The sequence below is a fragment of the Medicago truncatula genome, chromosome 5 (assembly GCF_003473485.1).
Source record: "Medicago truncatula cultivar Jemalong A17 chromosome 5, MtrunA17r5.0-ANR, whole genome shotgun sequence".
Classification (NCBI taxonomy): Eukaryota; Viridiplantae; Streptophyta; class Magnoliopsida; order Fabales; family Fabaceae; genus Medicago; species Medicago truncatula.
In genome coordinates this window covers 13,335,142-13,357,187 of record NC_053046.1, presented here as the reverse complement: position 1 = coordinate 13,357,187, position 22,046 = coordinate 13,335,142, and the positions used below count along the sequence as shown (strand labels likewise).

The 22,046-nt window shown below is 37.7% G+C and overlaps 1 protein-coding gene across 1 annotated transcript; it reads left to right on the top strand.

Moving 5' to 3' along the window:
- The first annotated feature begins 18,643 nt into the window (after positions 1–18,643).
- Positions 18,644–20,622, top strand: LOC11413451 (probable mannitol dehydrogenase). Its single transcript, XM_003612936.3, has 5 exons — positions 18,644–18,846; positions 18,997–19,110; positions 19,369–19,882; positions 19,975–20,128; positions 20,258–20,622. Exons 1-5 carry the CDS (start codon positions 18,746–18,748, stop codon positions 20,461–20,463), a joined length of 1,089 nt encoding a protein of 362 aa, XP_003612984.1. The 5' UTR covers positions 18,644–18,745; the 3' UTR covers positions 20,464–20,622.
- Positions 20,623–22,046: the final 1,424 nt, after the last annotated feature.

Below are 22,046 nucleotides of genomic sequence, written 5' to 3'. Positions count from 1 at the left end.
TATAATAGCGTTAGAGCAACTCCAATGGCGATCACACTCCAAAGTTATTTTGTGGGTTTCATTTAGCAGCATCATTTTGAAGCAACTCACTCGTTTTTTGTTGTTTTAATAATGTAACTCTAAATAATTCATATTGAACCTCGCAACTTTAACTTACATACTAATATTTTACACATTTAATTTAAATCCACTCAAAGTATCGTCAGTTGCTGAAGTAACCATGACGCCACCTTGTTAAACTCGTACACTTCACGACACCATCACAATGGAAAAACTTGTCGAGGCATAATTTATCGACCTGAAATCCTAATTTCCCAGAAATATTAGTCTTACCCTTTATTCCACCCTGTTATACCCCGTTTTTGGACCTAAAAATACTGGGCCCAATTTCATTTCAAACTTTGTCAATTATCAAATTTCAACTGTACAGTTCAAATTGTCTCTGCTTCGCGGTGTTTTCAATCACAATTTCACCTATGTTTTTCTTGCATAAAACCTTTTGAAATGTCTTTACTTGTCTTGTAAGTCATTCAAAAGTGTCTCTGAATCATTACATTGCTTTTTCTACAGTTTATTTCAAAATTCGCAAAAAAATCATACAGAAGGGTATTTTGGTCATTTCCTGCAGTGGGACCCATTTTCATCCTTGTGACTGTCTCTGAGCCTTTTCAGATTATTTTTAAACATTTCATCAGTAAACCTTGTTAAAATTCATTTCAAACTTGCGTCTGAGTCAGTGTCGGGTCAATTTAAATCTGTTTAGGTCGTTTTTAGCCCCAGGGGCATTTTGGTCATTTCCCACAAAATTTTGGCATAGAGAGGTTACTTTGAAGTACCTCATTTAGGTCATTGGTTCGTTTTAGTCCGTTTTGTCAATTTTATTTTAGTTTCACTTTACGTTTTGTCAGGTTGTCAATTTTATTCCAATTTTATTTTTATTTTACATTTTGGTCCCCAAAGAGGTCCAAAATTGCGTGTCAGTCCAGAATTTTCTTTTTTTTACATTTCAGTCCTTTTTGGATTATTTGCAGTTTAGTCCTTGAAGTTTTATTTTTTGCAGAAAGGTCCAAAGTCCATTTTAAGTCCAAGGCCGTGCCCCTCCCATACAAATCCAGATGTCACAATTCCATTGGCTCAAGTGTACACATGTCAACTATATAAACAGTGAGTCAGATTCAAAGCCATTAATCACTCGCCAACTCATAAACACAAACTCAATTTTCTCTTTCTCAGCTATTGAATCAAAACAGAAAATCTCTCAAAATTTCTCAAGAACACCAAGAACATTCAAACCCTAACCGTTTCTGAACCAACCCCAAATCAACTCAAATCAACAAAAGAACCACAAATCAGTGCAGAATCATCAAGATTCCTCACAATTCTCAGAGATTCTGCATCAAATCTTCATCACCGAATTGATTTCCTTCGCAATTCAAAGTGAGAATTCGCCATTGGCGAACTCCAGCACTGATCACGAAGGATTTGAGAGTTTGAAAAGAAGAAGGAAAGAAGCAGAATCTGCAGAATCTGGACCGGTGAAGCAAGCAGAAGAATCAAGAATCATCAAGAACAGAATCAAAGTTTTCCAAAGATTTCCTCCATTCAAGGTTTCAACCAAAACCTTAGGTAAAACTCATAATCTCTTTTCAAAAGTGTTAATCATAGTTTAAACCTGTAAACAATCACGCGAGCAAAGCATATCAAAAAATTTCCAGAATTCAAAGAAAACCGTAACCGTAAACACGAAACCTAGATCCATAAGGATCTAAGTTTTGAAAGCAAGAACGAGTACTAGAAGCGTAATCAAACAACGAAACGATGTAGATCTTTAAACGATCTAAACATTTCTTTTCAAAAAAATCAAAAATCAGTTTCAAAACCGTACGGAACTTTTTAGATCTACGTCGTTTCAAACCGTATTTGAAAAAACAGCTGCTGGATTCGTGTTTAGGGTTAAAGGACGAATCAAAAGAAGTAAGAATCTTTGAAATCTGGAAATTTAGGTCACCGGAAACTGCATGAACTCGCCGGAGAAGATGAAGTTTCCGGCGGACCTTCAAGGTCTCCGCCGTAGCTTCATCCTCGCCGGCGGCGAGGTTAGAGAGAGGTAGGAGATGAGAGAAGAGAGAAGAACTTAGAGAGAGAAAGGAAAGTGGAAAATGATTTAAACCGGTCCCCCTTCACTTTTATAGCCAGTGAACCGGACCGGTCCAGAACCGGTCCATTCCCCTTTGATTCCTGGCCGTTTGATCTAGGGTTTCAGGACCCTGGATCAATCGTGTGGCTCCTGTGCATCCGGACCTTGTAGTTTTGGGCTTTGGGTTTGGGCCTAGTCTGCTTTCACGTTTTTTGCTTTTTTGCTACTTGCACCATACTTGCCTGCTGTTTGCACCCTTTGTTCATGTTAATTTTTATCAATAAATTCCAAGAAATTTACTATGTCATTTTACTATTTTTCTTGATAATTTTCAGTGGTATTTTACTTGGAAAAGTTGATAAAAATTTTAGTGTTGTTTTGTCAAGGGTTTTTACTATTTTAAGTCATTTTTCTCGCATTTCTACCCGTTACTTCATGTGCATAATGTTCGTGTTCGTCATGTTTGATTTGCATACTATTCCATGTGAATTTTGCTACTGTTTGCTATGCATATGTCACTGTTTTGATGTGTTGAGTTTTATTCTTGCATCATGCGCATTATTCATCACATGTTTCCGGCTTATTTTCATCGTCACTTTACCGTCTTATGCCATACTTTCTTCTATCGCTTCATGCCATATTCTTTTTTTTACCATTTTCTACTAACATTTCCTTTCATGTTGATTACTTCATAGCACTTCATTATCTTCACTATTGTCTCCGTTAGTTTAGTTTTCTTTTTTTTTACAAATTGTAATTCATTCGGTGATGTAATATTTTACCATTGGTTTGTAGCTTGGCAAAGAGGCCATAGAATGTATTTAGGCAATGTTGTAATATGGACTATGGACACTATGACGCACCGACACGCACACACTCACCTTAGATGTATGCATAGGATTGTATGGTTAGATAAGCGTTTAGGTTTGAACACTTAGATAAAAATCCAACCTTTTTCCAAAAAGAACATGCAAATAACTTCACTTGAAAATCTTTTTTTTTGAAAATAAAATGGAGTCAAAACTCCTTATTTCCCCTTTTATCTTCTTAAGTAAAACTTTCAATGAATCTTAAACCCTTCTTGGACTTTATTTTTGCAAAATGACTAAATCCACCTCACACTTTCCAAACCTTATGCCCTTGAGGCCTCTCATCTCTATTCTTCAAAATCTCTTTTCAAACCTAAAATCAACCAACAAACACAAAAACTATTTTTGAGAATGAACTACGAACGGTTTTGATCCCTTAAAAGGGTACGTAGGCAAGGGACTTTAATCCCTCCAAGCCGAAATAAAAATCAAATTCTACTTCTTCTCACCCCCCATTCTACACTAATCATACCTTCCTTTTTTCAAAAATAAGCAATAAAACTAAAGCGTAGAAATAAACTTAGGAGAGCGGTTCTTATGGAATACCATAATCGCTCCGGGTGCCTAACACCTTCCCGTAGCGAAAACGACCCCCGAATCTGGAAACTCAAGGGTTTTTCTCCTTTTACCCTTCCCAAGAAAAAAGAGAGATATCAACGGTCAAAAGGTTCAAGTCCAATTAATGGCTTGGCACCCAAAAACCATGATAACAGAAATGGCGACTTCACTGGGGAACTTTTTTAGCGGGTCACGCCTAGCTTTCCTTAATTTATATTTACGCTTTGTTTTATTGCTTACATATGTGAATACTTGTTTACTTTCATTTGATGTGTGGGGTGAGAATATCAAAAGTCCTATACCCGGGCTGAGTGAACTTATGTTTAGGTAGAGATATAATCGACAATTCGATCCGGGGGTTGCCTCGTGTATTGGATTATGCGATCAATCTCACATAGCTGAGGCATTTTGAAGGTGATATTGTCGGCGTGTGTTGTCATGCTTAGGCACTTCACTTTCAATTGTTCGACGAAGCTATGAACCGTAGTTACCAAACCCATCCTAGCCTTTTTAGGACGTAGTGCGGTGGCTAAATTGAGTGTTGTCTCAAACTTTAGTCGTCACGCGATACTACACTCAAACTAGACCTTCTCACAAATAATCATGGAACGGGTGTCGTCCTGTACTACCATGATATATGTGAGAGAGGTTGCAGTTTGGGAACTGTGTTAGAACCTTGGTTACTACTATCCAAAGCCTTAGTTCACCGGATGCCGTGTCCATCCGTGGCCCTGTTACTTTGAATCTCAACCCACCTTGTTCTTTGTAACTAAACAAAACAACCATGCATACATGCATTCATGCATAAGTTTTTTTTCACGCATACATCGAAGATTTTTTTAGACAGATCGAAACATTGTAAGACACCGCAGGTGTGAACTTGTATTCATAAGTTTACCATTGTAAAACCTTATTTTGCTTGTTTAACAGTGTTTACAATGTTTCGAATTTGTTTAAAAAGTCCTTCGATGACATTAAAAAGAGTCGTTTTTGCATTTGCATCTGCATATCATGCATCATATGCATCATACATCGGTCACAAAGGCTTCCAATTGCTCACTACTTCCTGGTTCCTCTGCCACAGTTTGAAAAGTGGCTCGTGCTCAGAAGGTCTACGAACCTGATAGAATCAATCGAACCAGAGAGTACAGAAGAAGGAAAAAGGCTATGGAAGAAGAGAACGCTCAGCTCCGTACCGAGTTAGCCACTCTAAGGGAGGAATTGGCTAAAGCTAATGATGTCATGACTGCTCTGCTAGCCGCTCAAGAACAATCAGCTACGGCTATCCCTATAGCCACAGCTGCATCGGTGACTACAAGCGTGCTCCCAACCACATCTGCAGACGCTCGCTTTGCTATGACAGCTGGGTTTCCGTATGGGCTTCCACCGTTCTTCACTCCCAGTACTGCAGCTGGCGTTTCTGGTACTGTCAATAATGGCCAGATTCCTGGGAAGAACCATGTCTCTGTCAATACCACCTTGCCTCAGACAACGGCCACTCTGGATCGATTGAGCTATCGGGGAACTCCCTTGGGAATGAGCACCTTTCTGGTTAAAGCCTTCGACGGATCCCGTAAGAACATTCTTGGGGAGATAGATCTGCCAATAACTATCTGTCCCGAAACCTTTCTGATCACGTTCCAGGTCATGGACATCAATGCTGCTCAGCTACCTCCGTCGTACACGTATGCGCAATACTCTCAGCATCCCTTCTTTCCACCATTCTATCATCAGTATCCTTTGCCATCGGGTCAACCTCAGGTACCCGTTAATGCCGTCGTCCAGCGAATGCAACAACAGCCTCCAGCTCAACAACGACAGCAGCAACAGGCTAGACCTACCTTTCCTCTGATACCAATGTTATATGCTAAATTACTCCCGACTCTACTTCTCAAAGGGCACTGCACAACCAGACAGGGCAAGCCTCCACCTGATCCATCGCCTCCCAAGTTCCGTTCGGACCTCAAGTGTGATTTCCATCAAGGTGCTATGGGTCATGATGTCGAAGGATGCTACGCGTTGAGGTACATTGTAAAAAAACTCATAGACCAAGGAAAATTGACCTTTGAGAATAACGTCCCTCATGTCGTCGACAATCCTCTTCTGAATCACGCTGCTGTAAACATGATTGAGGTATATGAGGAAGCTCCCAGATCGGACGTTTGTAACGTTGCAACTCCTCTGGTGCCTCTACACATCGAGTTATGCCAAGCCTTTCTGTTTGACCATGATCATGCCAGTTGCCCAGAATGCTTCCATAATCCTTGGGGTTGCTACGTTGTTCAGAATGACATCCAGAGACTGATGAACGACAATTATCTGACTGTCAATGACATCCAAGAAGGACAAGCTGCCGGCTGGGGCAAGTTAATACAACTCCTTGAGAATAAGCATAAAGAGGGTCTCGGATATTCCCCAACTTCAGGAGTCTCCACAGGAACCTTCTACAGTGCTGAGTTTGTCAATGCAATTACTGAAAAGGCGACTGGATTTGATCCTAGGCCTATGTTTGTTATACCAGGAGGCATTGCGAGAAATTGGGATGCCATCATCATTCCTTCAATCATGCATGTTTCCGAGTAATGTGTCTTGTTGCTTAAGTGTTTTGTTTTTCAAAAATAACAATCCTCTCGCTCTGCCCGAAGCGACAGTGATATTTTCTGTAAGGGCATGTTTGTTTCGGCATCGCCGTAAAAATTGTCGTTTCTTTCACGACTTTTTTTAGTGCTTTTTTCCTTGGAAATAATGGTAATGCCAGAAAAAACCAAAACATCTGTATTTTTCTTATTAATTTCAAAAATCTGCATAAAAACCCTTTTTCTAAAATCATTCAACCATTCTATGCAGTTTGAACCATAATAAACCCGTTGAACACAGTAATCCTACGGTTCCTCCAAATTTTGAATTCCCTGTGTATGAAGCCGAAGATGAAGAGGATGATGATATACCATATGAGATCACTCGACTGCTTGAGCAACAATCAGCCTATTGTATGGAACGATGAATGCCAGGAAGCTTTTGATAGCATCAAGAATTACCTGCTGGAACCACCTATCCTTGTCCCACCCGTGGAAGGAAGGCCTTTGATTATGTATTTGGCAGTATTTGATGAATCCATGGGATGCGTACTTGGTCAACAAGATGAGACTGGAAAGAAAGAACATGCTATCTACTATCTAAGCAAGAAGTTCACCGATTGTGAAACTCGGTATACAATGCTTGAGAAGACTTGTTGTGCTTTGGCCTGGGCCGCTAAACGCCTGCGTCATTATTTGGTAAATCATACGACTTGGTTGATATCCAGAATGGATCCGATAAAGTATATCTTTGAGAAAGCTGCTGTCACTGGGAAGATTGCACGCTGGCAGATGCTTTTGTCTGAATATGATATCGTGTTCAAAACTCAAAAGGCAATCAAAGGTAGCATTCTTGCCGATCATCTTGCTTACCAACCTCTTGATGATTACCAACCAATTGAATTCGACTTCCCCGATGAAGAGATCATGTATCTGAAATCCAAAGACTGCGAAGAACCGTTGATTAATGAAGGTCCAGATCCCAATAGCAAGTGGGGTTTAGTCTTTGATGGTGCTGTCAATGCTTATGGTAAGGGAATTGGGGCAGTCATTGTATCCCCGCAGGGGCATCACATTCCTTTTACCGCCAGAATCTTGTTCGAATGTACCAACAATATGGCTGAGTATGAAGCATGTATCTTTGGGATCGAGGAAGCAATTGACATGAGAATCAAACACCTCGACATCTATGGAGATTCTGCGCTCGTCATCAATCAGATAAAGGGTGAATGGGAGACCCACCATGCTAAGTTGATTCCTTATCGGGATTATGCGAGACGTTTGCTGACATATTTTACAAAGGTTGAGCTGCACCATATTCCTCGTGATGAGAATCAAATGGCTGATGCTCTTGCTACTCTGTCCTCCATGTTTCGAGTAAACCATTGGAATGATGTGCCAATAATCAAAGTGCAACGCCTTGAAAGACCTTCGCATTTGTTTGCTATTGGGGATGTGATCGATCAGGCTGGTGAAAATGTGGTTGACTATAGACCCTGGTACTACGACATCAAACAGTTCTTGCTGAGCCGTGAGTATCCGCCGGGTGCTTCCAAGCAAGACAAGAAGACCTTGAGAAGATTGGCCAGTAGATTCCTGTTAGATGGAGATGTTCTGTACAAGAGAAACTATGACATGGTATTGTTAAGATGTGTTGATGAACATGAAGCAGAGCAGTTAATGCATGATGTACATGACGGTACCTTCGGGACCCATGCTACAGGGCATACTATGTCAAGGAAGTTGTTACGAGCAGGTTACTACTGGATGGCCATGGAGCATGATTGCTACCAGTACGCCAGAAAGTGCCATAAATGTCAAATCTATGCTGATAAGATTCATGTGCCTCCGCACGCTCTCAATGTTATTTCATCCCCATGGCCGTTCTCAATGTGGGGCATCGACATGATTGGAAGAATTGAACCGAAGGCTTCAAATGGTCATCGTTTCATCTTAGTGGCAATTGACTACTTCACCAAGTGGGTTGAAGCAGCATCTTATACCAATGTGACCAAGCAAGTGGTAGCTAAGTTCATCAAGAACAACATCATCTGTCGATATGGTGTTCCCAGCAAGATTATTACCGACAATGGTACCAACCTGAATAACAATGTGGTGCAAGCTCTTTGTGAAGAATTCAAAATTGAGCATCATAACTCTTCTCCCTATAGACCTCAGATGAATGGTGCAGTTGAGGCCGCCAACAAGAATATCAAGAGAATTGTCCAGAAGATGGTAACCACTTACAAGGACTGGCATGAGATGTTACCCTATGCTCTGCATGGCTACCGTACTACAGTGCGCAGTTCAACCGAGGCAACCCCTTTCTCTCTTGTATATGGTATGGAAGCAGTTCTTCCTTTGGAAGTGGAGATCCCGTCTCTCCGTGTGATCACGGAAGCAAAGTTATCTGAGGCTGAATGGTGCCAAAGCCGGTATGATCAGTTGAATTTGATTGAGGAAAAACGTATGGATGCCATGGCTCGTGGACAGTCATATCAAGCAAGAATGAAGACTGCTTTTGACAAGAAAGTCCATCCTCGAGAATTCAAGGTAGGGGAACTGGTATTGAAAAGGAGGATAAGCCAGCAACCCGACCCAAGGGGCAAGTGGACGCCTAACTATGAAGGTCCTTATGTTGTCAAGAAGGCCTTCTCCGGTGGTGCTTTAATCCTTACACACATGGATGGTGTAGAACTTCCAAATCCAGTGAATGCTGATATAGTCAAGAAATACTTTGCCTAGAAATATGAAAAGAACAGCGTGGTAGGTCGAAAACCCGAAAGGGCGGCCTAGGCAAAAATGCGCTTCCCGGTGGATCGAAAACCCGAAAGGGCGGTCCAGGCAAAAATAAGGGACAAAAAAAAACAAATATGAAAAGCTCGCTGAGATTGTACACAACTCAGGCAAGAATGAGCGTCTCGATGAGCCGAAAACCCGGAAGGGCGGTTCATGCAAAAATGAGATTGAAACAAAAGGCAAGTAACTATATCTGGCCAACCACCGTCTCCCTTGGGGCATCTGCAGCTGTTAATGACTATCTTCAATCAAAAGCTCCTATGCTTGCGAATTCAAAGTTTTCAGGAAATGTAATGATTGCTGTGTTCAATGTACCACCAACCAATAAAAATTACCATTTTCCAAGCTTTGTGAATCCGTGGAGTCACGCCTTCGGCTGACCACCACTCTTATACATCAATTTGAGCTTGTGCTTTTGTTTGAAACTCTATTTTTTCTTCTACTTTCAAAGCTATATACAAAACATTTTTCTTTCTATTTTGATAATGGCAACGCTTGAAACAAACATTTTTTTTGAAAATTGAAAACTTTTTGTCTATTTTGAAAAGCAAACCTGAGCAACAGGGTACATTCAAATGAAACATGCATGAGCGAGAGTATGTTGATGTCTATTTCAATATATATTACAAGCAGGTTCTCCTCCAGGATAGTCTGTGGTCAATGGCAAGAATGAAAAAAAAAACAGAATAAAAATGCATGAAAATAAATGAGCTCGCTAAGTTGAAAACCCGAAAGGACGACTTAGGCAAAAATGAGCACCCCGCTGGATTGACAACCCGAAAGGGCAGTTCAGGCAAAAATGGGGCATTGAAAAGAATTTATTTCCCCGGTGGATCGAAAACCCGAAAGGGCAATCCAGGCAAAAATGGGATGCAAAAAATGAAAAATGAAATTGAGAAAATAACATGCAAAAAGCATTGACCACAGATGCAATGTCTACAACATACCCAACGCTGAAATGCCCAGCACAACGGCGTTTTCCCCGGTGGAGTCTCTCAAGATTCTATCCCCAGCAAGTTGCATACCTACCAGCCCTCAGCCTTGGCTCTGATACGTCTCCCAATGACGTCATCTCCAAAGAGGATTTCCAAGAATGTGTAATATAGCACGAGCCACTACGTGCCCAATACTCTGATGTCTTGTCTTCCCCGTGAAGTCGTGCCTACAAAATGCCAACAGTCATGCATTACAAGCATTCATACATGCATAATCATGCATATTACGTGCCCATGCATTTAATGAAACTGTTATATCATCCGTGCATATTGCATTTCCAATGTCAACATCAGTCTCAATTCGATACTCATGTCAGGTTCTCTGTCAAAACCTTGTGAGCCAATAATATCGGTCAATTTCTACCTTTCAATTCAAATCGACGTCAAGTCAATCTCAATCTATATTTTGTCAAAAGAACAAACCAATCCCCAGTGAATATGTTCATGTTTGGTCAAGTGGCTAGTTCACGTCCAAGACCAGCTTGTACCTATCATTTTGCTTATGTTATCGGTCGAGTGCCTAGTTCAAGTCCAAGAACAGCTTGTACCCGTCTATCTGTTTCTGTTCGCTCAAGTGGCTAGCTCGATCCAAGAGCAGCTTGCGCCTGTTTATTTTGTATTTGTCCCCGGTGGAGTAACCAGTTCGCATCCAAGAACAAGCTCGCACCTGTCTATTTGCCTTGCTTTCAGTCGAGTAACCAGTTCGAATCCTTAAGAACAACTCGTACCTGCCAATTTTACATGTTTTCAGTCGAGTCACCAGTTCGAATCCATAAGAACAACTCGTACTTGTCAATTTTCCCTTTTTCCAGTCGAGTCACCAGTTCGAATCCATAAGAACAACTCGCACTTTCCAATATCCCCAAGTGAGTTACCAGTTCAAATCCATAAGAACAACTCATGTTTGTCCAGTAACCTCTATCCCCTGTGAAGTTACCAGTTCAAATCCATAAGAACAACTCGCAGTTGTCTGTTTGTTTCATCCCCGGTCAAGTGGCTAGTTCGAATCCAGGAACAGCTTGTACCTGTCCAACTCGTTTCTAGTTTCCCGTTACTCTGATATTCACTATCTTTGTCAATGTCTACCAATCCCGCAATGGATACGACATGTTTTGTTAATTCCAATCCCCATGAGGTCTTGCATTCATAATCCAAATGATGCATGGCATGCATATTATTTGAAAATGGGTAGGCGTATTTTTACGTCCAAACACAGCGCAAATGCTAATATTTAAGTATCTTCGTCCTGTCAAGCCAAAGATTCCGTCTCTTGACTCTCCAGACAAAGAAACTTAAATAGGGGCAGCTGTTATACCCCGTTTTTGGACCTAAAAATACTGGGCCCAATTTCATTTCAAACTTTGTCAATTATCAAATTTCAACTGTACAGTTCAAATTGTCTCTGCTTCGCGGTGTTTTCAATCACAATTTCACCTATGTTTTTCTTGCATAAAACCTTTTGAAATGTCTTTACTTGTCTTGTAAGTCATTCAAAAGTGTCTCTGAATCATTACATTGCTTTTTCTACAGTTTATTTCAAAATTCGCAAAAAAATCATACAGAAGGGTATTTTGGTCATTTCCTGCAGTGGGACCCATTTTCATCCTTGTGACTGTCTCTGAGCCTTTTCAGATTATTTTTAAACATTTCATCAGTAAACCTTGTTAAAATTCATTTCAAACTTGCGTCTGAGTCAGTGTCGGGTCAATTTAAATCTGTTTAGGTCGTTTTTAGCCCCAGGGGCATTTTGGTCATTTCCCACAAAATTTTGGCATAGAGAGGTTACTTTGAAGTACCTCATTTAGGTCATTGGTTCGTTTTAGTCCGTTTTGTCAATTTTATTTTAGTTTCACTTTACGTTTTGTCAGGTTGTCAATTTTATTCCAATTTTATTTTTATTTTACATTTTGGTCCCCAAAGAGGTCCAAAATTGCGTGTCAGTCCAGAATTTTCTTTTTTTTACATTTCAGTCCTTTTTGGATTATTTGCAGTTTAGTCCTTGAAGTTTTATTTTTTGCAGAAAGGTCCAAAGTCCATTTTAAGTCCAAGGCCGTGCCCCTCCCATACAAATCCAGATGTCACAATTCCATTGGCTCAAGTGTACACATGTCAACTATATAAACAGTGAGTCAGATTCAAAGCCATTAATCACTCGCCAACTCATAAACACAAACTCAATTTTCTCTTTCTCAGCTATTGAATCAAAACAGAAAATCTCTCAAAATTTCTCAAGAACACCAAGAACATTCAAACCCTAACCGTTTCTGAACCAACCCCAAATCAACTCAAATCAACAAAAGAACCACAAATCAGTGCAGAATCATCAAGATTCCTCACAATTCTCAGAGATTCTGCATCAAATCTTCATCACCGAATTGATTTCCTTCGCAATTCAAAGTGAGAATTCGCCATTGGCGAACTCCAGCACTGATCACGAAGGATTTGAGAGTTTGAAAAGAAGAAGGAAAGAAGCAGAATCTGCAGAATCTGGACCGGTGAAGCAAGCAGAAGAATCAAGAATCATCAAGAACAGAATCAAAGTTTTCCAAAGATTTCCTCCATTCAAGGTTTCAACCAAAACCTTAGGTAAAACTCATAATCTCTTTTCAAAAGTGTTAATCATAGTTTAAACCTGTAAACAATCACGCGAGCAAAGCATATCAAAAAATTTCCAGAATTCAAAGAAAACCGTAACCGTAAACACGAAACCTAGATCCATAAGGATCTAAGTTTTGAAAGCAAGAACGAGTACTAGAAGCGTAATCAAACAACGAAACGATGTAGATCTTTAAACGATCTAAACATTTCTTTTCAAAAAAATCAAAAATCAGTTTCAAAACCGTACGGAACTTTTTAGATCTACGTCGTTTCAAACCGTATTTGAAAAAACAGCTGCTGGATTCGTGTTTAGGGTTAAAGGACGAATCAAAAGAAGTAAGAATCTTTGAAATCTGGAAATTTAGGTCACCGGAAACTGCATGAACTCGCCGGAGAAGATGAAGTTTCCGGCGGACCTTCAAGGTCTCCGCCGTAGCTTCATCCTCGCCGGCGGCGAGGTTAGAGAGAGGTAGGAGATGAGAGAAGAGAGAAGAACTTAGAGAGAGAAAGGAAAGTGGAAAATGATTTAAACCGGTCCCCCTTCACTTTTATAGCCAGTGAACCGGACCGGTCCAGAACCGGTCCATTCCCCTTTGATTCCTGGCCGTTTGATCTAGGGTTTCAGGACCCTGGATCAATCGTGTGGCTCCTGTGCATCCGGACCTTGTAGTTTTGGGCTTTGGGTTTGGGCCTAGTCTGCTTTCACGTTTTTTGCTTTTTTGCTACTTGCACCATACTTGCCTGCTGTTTGCACCCTTTGTTCATGTTAATTTTTATCAATAAATTCCAAGAAATTTACTATGTCATTTTACTATTTTTCTTGATAATTTTCAGTGGTATTTTACTTGGAAAAGTTGATAAAAATTTTAGTGTTGTTTTGTCAAGGGTTTTTACTATTTTAAGTCATTTTTCTCGCATTTCTACCCGTTACTTCATGTGCATAATGTTCGTGTTCGTCATGTTTGATTTGCATACTATTCCATGTGAATTTTGCTACTGTTTGCTATGCATATGTCACTGTTTTGATGTGTTGAGTTTTATTCTTGCATCATGCGCATTATTCATCACATGTTTCCGGCTTATTTTCATCGTCACTTTACCGTCTTATGCCATACTTTCTTCTATCGCTTCATGCCATATTCTTTTTTTTACCATTTTCTACTAACATTTCCTTTCATGTTGATTACTTCATAGCACTTCATTATCTTCACTATTGTCTCCGTTAGTTTAGTTTTCTTTTTTTTTACAAATTGTAATTCATTCGGTGATGTAATATTTTACCATTGGTTTGTAGCTTGGCAAAGAGGCCATAGAATGTATTTAGGCAATGTTGTAATATGGACTATGGACACTATGACGCACCGACACGCACACACTCACCTTAGATGTATGCATAGGATTGTATGGTTAGATAAGCGTTTAGGTTTGAACACTTAGATAAAAATCCAACCTTTTTCCAAAAAGAACATGCAAATAACTTCACTTGAAAATCTTTTTTTTTGAAAATAAAATGGAGTCAAAACTCCTTATTTCCCCTTTTATCTTCTTAAGTAAAACTTTCAATGAATCTTAAACCCTTCTTGGACTTTATTTTTGCAAAATGACTAAATCCACCTCACACTTTCCAAACCTTATGCCCTTGAGGCCTCTCATCTCTATTCTTCAAAATCTCTTTTCAAACCTAAAATCAACCAACAAACACAAAAACTATTTTTGAGAATGAACTACGAACGGTTTTGATCCCTTAAAAGGGTACGTAGGCAAGGGACTTTAATCCCTCCAAGCCGAAATAAAAATCAAATTCTACTTCTTCTCACCCCCCATTCTTCACTAATCATACCTTCCTTTTTTCAAAAATAAGCAATAAAACTAAAGCGTAGAAATAAACTTAGGAGAGCGGTTCTTATGGAATACCATAATCGCTCCGGGTGCCTAACACCTTCCCGTAGCGAAAACGACCCCCGAATCTGGAAACTCAAGGGTTTTTCTCCTTTTACCCTTCCCAAGAAAAAAGAGAGATATCAACGGTCAAAAGGTTCAAGTCCAATTAATGGCTTGGCACCCAAAAACCATGATAACACACCCACACACCCTCTGTTCTTGGCTTCACACCATCACCCTCCACAATTCCCATTTAAAAACTCACCACCGTTGAAATTCAAAAATCAAGAGCAAATGAACTTTGTTTTAACTGTGATGACAAATTTATCACTAGTCATCGTTGTCGTGCAAAGCAATTGATGATTCTCTTGGTGGATGATTTGGAATCGACGACATTGATGTCTTTCAAAGCGATCAAGTACATTATCGAGGTGTCACTGCAACAAACACAACCATTCTTCTTTTTCACAATTATGAAGGTTCATTTTGTGTGATTCGGTGAACACTATATATTCTCTCTTTGTAACAAAAATTTATCCCATGACCTGCCTTCAATCCGATGGAACCCTAGGACATTGACACCAACTCACTACCTCTAGATATACCTATTTTTCTCTAGGGGTTTCCCTTGGTTTTCATCATATCTTTGGGGATTTATCCTCATTGTAATTAGGATCACCACATCCACTTATCTCAAGGGGAAACACCACTCGACATTAGCCCTTGTCGCGACCCACATTTCACAAAGAGGTCATGACACAAATGATCAAAGAGATGTTAATTAATGGAATACCTACCACAAGCCTTTTCTCTTCTATGGTGCTTCTTGTTTTGAAGAAAGAAGACTCTTGGATTTTTTGTGTTTATTATTAGAACCTCTATGAAATCACAATTAAGGATCAGTTCTCGATTCTGAATGATGCGTTATATGGATCCAAGTTCTTGTCTAAGCTAGAACTACGCACGGGATACCACTAGATCCTTCTTGCATCGGAACATACCTTCAAGATGCAATTTCAAACAATTGAAGGGCATTTCATATTCCTTGCAATGCCTTTTGCGATCTCTAACACCCCTTCAACGTTCTAACCACCATGAATGAGATATTCTATGACTTCTTACATTAAGTTGTTTTATTTTTACGATATTCTTTTATACAATAATGATGAGGGCTTCACTTTTGACACATATACGATTGGTCATGCAAACATTAGTGAATCATAAACTTTTTGCCAAACCATCTAAATTTTATTTCATGGTTTCAAAAGTTAATTATCACAGTCACATTATATCAGAAGCATGTGTTGAGTTTGACTTAGATAAATTCCAAGCAATTATGAAGTGGCTCATAATGAATCAAACTATACAAATCCCAACCCAACGATGATTGACAAAACTTCTAGGCTACGACTTTGAAATATTTTACTTCTCAGGTCATGGAAATGTGGTTGTCGATGGTTTGTCCCGCTGCCAACCCGTTGGTCATCTCTTTGCTGCTATTTCAACTTATCAACCTATCATTATCACTGAACTCCAGAACTTTTATGTTTCACATTTGGTGGTAACAGTTTTTGCTAGTAATTTCAGCATTCCAAATAATTGTTTGTTTTCTAGCAAGTGGTTTTGTATGACAAAGATAAGATTTTAATTCCACAATTGACAAGTTTGAAACATGTTATGCTTCAGAATTACATGGTTCCCCTCAGGGGGGTGACTTCGGCTCGCCTCATTGTCGCGTTTTCTTGTGCATGAAACAATTTATCAAGGAATGCATCACCTATCAAACCAGCAAATATAAAAATGGCTAAATTTGATATATGTTCCCTTCACTTATTTAATGCTTTCATATTCGTCCCTTATTTAATCAATGTTATGTTCTCCTTTAACATTAAATCTATTAGTCAAGTTGGTCTCATTTTATTAACTTTTAACTCTAATGTCTAAGATACACACACATTGTAAGTGGTCCACCAAAGACTTCGTTAGTTAACTAGATCTAATAGTACACTACTAACATCTAATTTTTCTTCACCTTTCTTCATCTTCTTTCCTCATTCTATTCTCCATCTTCATCATCATATTCATAAAAATCATCCAAGCAAACCCCAGAAAAAAAGATTATACCAAAGATTGATTCGACAACACGAGTTGATCCTTCACAACCTTTATATACCAAATAACATCAACAAAAATACAATATCCTTAAATCCAAACTAGCAACAATTAACATCCATCCATTTTTCCAAAAGCACATATGGAACAAGAAATCCTCTTGAATAAGAATTAGTACACTCGGAAACAAAAACTCCGACCGAAACATAAACAAACCACACGACAAGACCGGGAAAAACCAAAAAAAAAAAAAACAAAACCCCTAGCATTTGTCAAAAAAAAAAAAAAAAACCCCTAACCAAAAACTCCTAGACATGTATGATCTAATGATTGAATTTTCAAAAAAAAAAAAAGATCAAACAATTAACTTAACAAATTAATGAGGTCTTTTATGGATTGTCCATATTCGATATTGAAGTTAAAATTTAATGGAATTAGACCAAATTGACTAAAATGTTAAGGTACTTAAACATAATATTAATTAATTAAGGGACCAATATAACACAACAACAATAACAACAAAGCATTATCCCCTTGTCAAAAAAACAAAGCATTATCCCATTAAATGAGGTTGGCCACATGAATCAAATTAACCTATAAATCTTATTAACCTATAAATCTTTCATATTGTTTCTCTAATAATTTTTATAAGTTTTCCTCTACATTTTTTTATCTAACTCTCCTGCACCTGATCTACTTTTCATACTACATCATCTCCACCAGTTGGGGCCAGATATGAAAACACTAAATAAGTTAAAAGAGTACTATACCTGAAATGGGATATTTAAAAGACCAATATAAAAACACTAAATAAGTTCCTTAAAAAAGACACTAAATAAGTTAAAAGAGTACTATATATTCAATTTAGCTCATAAGTTCATGGGGTACCCATTGGTGTGGCCCGGTCTGGGATAAATGTTAGTGTCGATCGATTTTTCATAGGTTGGAGCGTTTTTTAGTGCTGGCCAGATCATCAAATGACAGATAACGGACGCTAAAAAATTTCTATGAATGCGTCTCAGAATGTCGGCCATGATTATGTACTATGTCGATGCTAAAGCCAATTTTTTATTGTACATGCATGCGTACGCTATTGCATTATTTTAAATCACATGTATTAAATTAAAAGTTGATAAAGATGTTATAGGCTGGACTGAATCAGGAAATAAATTATCAAATAAAAAAGAAGCAATCATGAAAATGTTTATAACTTGGAATATGTCTTTTTTTTTTTTTTTTTTGAAAGGATTGGAACAGTATGTTTATAAAAAATGTTAACAACTGTAATTTAATAACTTAACATTAAATATTAAATTTTTGGTTTAATAGCAGTTTTGGCCCCCTATATTTTAAGAAGTTGCAATTTTGACCCCTAACAAAGTAAAATACAAAACCATCCCTTAAGTATTGCCCCTTTTGTAGTTTTGGCCTCCAAACCAATTTTGACCAAGTCAAAGCTGACATGAACGCCACGTATGTAATTTATTTAATTTTTTTAAATATAAAAAAATAATTTTTTTATTTTATATTTTTAATAAAAAATAATAATTACACACGTGGCGTCCACGTGTGCATTGAGTTGGTCAAAATTGGCATGGGGCCAAAACTGCAAAAGGGACGATACTTAGGGGATGGTTATGTATTTTATTTTGCTAGGGGACCAAAACTGCTAGTAAGCCTAAATTTTTAGAGACATTTATGTTTTTTTTTTTTGTGTCCGGGATTCGAACCTCAAACATTGCATATATTATATGCATTATCGTTACCAACTAAACTGAAATAATCTCACATGCACAGAGACATTTATGTATTTAATCCAATAGAAATTAAATTATACATTTTTTTTATGAATAATATTAATTAGAAATCTCTACTGAGTGTCTTTATTAAATGACTCGTTAGCAACGCTTATTAATGTACTATATCCTTATACTTTGAATTTGATAAAGGAGCAAAGTGCATGTGAATTTCATTTCATGACAAAAGAAAAAGTAAACACAACTTTGACCAAAATAACATGTTATGATTTGATTATGTGCAACACGCTATAGATAACGTCATCAAATGCGTAAACACAATACAAATAGCCATTATAAATATCTCCAAAGTACCTCCCACATCTTAGTACTAAAATATTCCATAACTTTATACTATTTTCTCAATAAATACTACAGAAGCTAAGTTTTGTACAAATCATTGAAATAATAACAAGGATTTGAAATGGCAACAGAAGCTAAAGTATTCGAACATCCTAAGAAGGCCTTTGGTTGGGCAGCTAGAGATTCATCTGGTGTTCTTTCCCCTTTCAATTTCTCCAGAAGGTTTACTTCATTAATCAACTCATCTTTATTTAATGGGATGTTTTAATTTAATTAATATTTGATGTTTATATACATATATGTTTTTTTACTTAATTTAGATCTATGTTGTTAGCTACTAATTAATTTAACTTTGATGCATCAAAACTTTAGGGAAACAGGTGAGAAAGATGTAGCATTCAAGGTGTTGTATTGTGGTATATGTCACACTGATCTCCATATGATGAAGAATGAATGGGGCAATTCCATCTATCCATTAGTTCCAGGGTATGCTTCCTACTCCTACTACAATTATAGTTTATTTCTACGTTATTTGGATCAGAGTTAAGATCCTCTCCATTTATAACTCTCTCACTTTAATGACGAGAGAGTAAAAAGTTGAATGAGTCAATAAAAAGCAAGAGTATATTTGAAATTTTTATATAATTAATAAAAGATATTTTTTAATTTGTACAAAATAATCTTAAGAAATGAGTAGTAAATAATTATTCAATTTGTTTATACTAATTTATTTAAAAAATGCAGGCATGAACTTGCGGGTATTGTAACAGAGGTTGGAAGCAAAGTAGAAAAGTTTAAAGTTGGAGACAAAGTAGGAGTGGGATACATGGTTGATTCATGTCGTTCATGCGAAAATTGTGCGGAAGATCTTGAGAATTACTGCCCCCAACAAACAGTTACATGTGGTGCTAAGTATCGTGATGGCAGCGTCACATATGGAGGTTATTCCGACTCAATGGTTGCAGATGAGCACTTTGTGATTCGCATTCCTGATAGCTTACCTCTTGATGTTGCCGGTCCTCTTCTTTGCGCTGGAGTCACAGTGTATAGTCCTCTTCGTCATTTTCAACTCGACAAGCCTGGTATGAATATAGGCGTTGTTGGTCTTGGTGGACTTGGTCATATGGCTGTGAAATTCGCCAAAGCTTTTGGTGCTAATGTAACAGTAATTAGTACATCGCCTAGCAAAGAAAAGGAAGCGATAGAACATTTAGGAGCTGACTCGTTTCTAGTAAGCCGCGATCCAGATCAGATGCAGGTATATGATTCATTTGATTGATTTGCGAATTTCATTATTTCAGAAATCGAGAATGTTAATCAAGAAACTAATATTGTACAACGTTTTAATAGGCTGCAATGGGTACTTTGAATGGTATTATCGACACTGTTTCGGCAAGTCATCCTATCTTACCATTGATTGGTTTATTGAAATCTAATGGAAAACTTGTAATGGTTGGTGGGGTGGCAAAGCCTCTAGAGCTTCCTGTATTTTCTTTACTTGGAGGTAAGCATATGAAAAATATTTCCATATATACTCCCATAGTATAGTTTAAGACTAAAATACTAAATACGCAGTTTTAAATTCAAATTATGCAGAATGTTGATACTTGTATTAATTTCACATTATTTGTAGGGAGAAAGTTAGTAGCTGGAAGTTTGATTGGAGGGATAAAGGAGACTCAAGAAATGATTGATTTTGCGGCCGAACACAATGTAACACCTGATATTGAGGTTGTTCCTATTGATTATGTCAACACAGCAATGGAGCGTCTCGAGAAAGCAGATGTGAAATATCGATTCGTTATTGATATTGGAAATACACTAAAACCAAGCCCTTAAACATTGCAGGATATATCTCACAGAATGATTCACAGCTTTAATTGTATCACTTGTCAATAATGTTTTGGATTTCCCTCTTTATTGTATCTGTGTGATGTAATTTACAAGAGTAGAAATAATAAGTTTCGTATGTTTTCTAATAAAAATCTATGTCTTGTACTTGTTGTTTTTTTGACAAAACTTATGTTATCATCCAGAAAATTAGTTTTAGTCGTTTTGGACGAACAATCGAGTTTCCTTATCAGCCGAATCAGGGTCGGCCAATCTAAATTAGTCGAACTGCATCAGATGAGTCGAATCCAAAAGCAAATCATTATAAAGAGTTTGATCTTAAATGAGGTGAAATTATTAGTCAATCAAGTAGCCTTTGGGTGAGGCCTCTAGTTTCTTGGAACCACAGCATAAAGGAAATGATGTTGTCTAATTTAAAACTCAAAAAACAGAACTTACAGACCCATGATTAGAGGGACATTTTAGAATTAGCCAAATTACTACCAGCTGGGGCGTAGTTGTTTTTGAAAATTTCTCTTTAGCCACTTTGGATTGCTCACAAGCATATTAAACTTTTGAAAATACCCCCATTGAGACTTACGAACCGGTCGGCTGTGAACAGGAGCAAGGTTTTAAAATATGGTCCATTACCGAGAAAAAGACCGCGAAAAAAAGGTATAGGTAGCCGATGTTACTGTTTTTACGGAGTGAACAAAATTCATGACGAAATGTCGTTACAGCTGCAACATGACAGTAGACATAGAATCCGGATATTTTTTCAATTGAAATAAATGAAAATAATATTTTTAGTACATATTTGATCATAAATCACGTAAGTTATCTCCTTAATCTATTTTAGAATTCTAAATCTTTCTCTATTTTAAGTTATTTAAGTTTCATTATTTAAGAGTTGTGCAATGTTGTGATTAATTCACACCACGACAACTACAATCTGTATGCCACACCCATAAGAGTCGAAATTGCAAAATCTTATACGCGACTGCGACCTTGACCGCGACCGTTATTTAAAACTTTGAACACGAGTTAGGAACCTTTCGCTCATGAACGGGAGTTAGGAACCGTTTGGGATTTCGAAGCACATGCAATATGTCTTTGAAGCTTTTGAAGCATTTGCAAAACAATTACATCTAAGGTCGTCGTCTACAAATTGTGGCTAAAAAGCATAAGTAGGTGTTTACAAACTAAAACATTAAAGATACAACATAAATTCCATGTTTGTTAAATATAATGCACACAAGTCACACATGTCAGCCTTCATTAATATCAACGATCATCACATCAATGAGCAACTTTATTTTTGTTAAATTGAATGATTGAATCAAATACTACAATCTTATTGAACTTTGAGTACTTGCTTGTTAGTTCCATAAATCATAGACAAGAGGGCCGTCCCTGTGAAATAGGAGGCTCGGCTCTCTTTTTAAAATAGGTCTCTAGTAAGATAAAAACTAATTTTTTTGTGTAGTTAAATTTCATTAAAAAAAATCAGAATCAGAAGAACTTTTAAACATGAAAGGAATTAAAAAAAAATTAAGTGAAAGAGGTGAAATTTATCGAACGGTGTCGTTTAG

Coding starts and splice junctions, on each gene's coding strand:
- LOC11413451 (XM_003612936.3), top strand. CDS start 18,746: ATGGCAACAGAAGCTAAAGTATTCGAACATCCTAAGAAGGCCTTTGGT. Junction 19,111..19,368: donor ATCTATCCATTAGTTCCAGG/GTATGCTTCCTA, acceptor TAAAAAATGCAG/GCATGAACTTGCGGGTATTG. Junction 19,883..19,974: donor GCGATCCAGATCAGATGCAG/GTATATGATTCA, acceptor ACGTTTTAATAG/GCTGCAATGGGTACTTTGAA.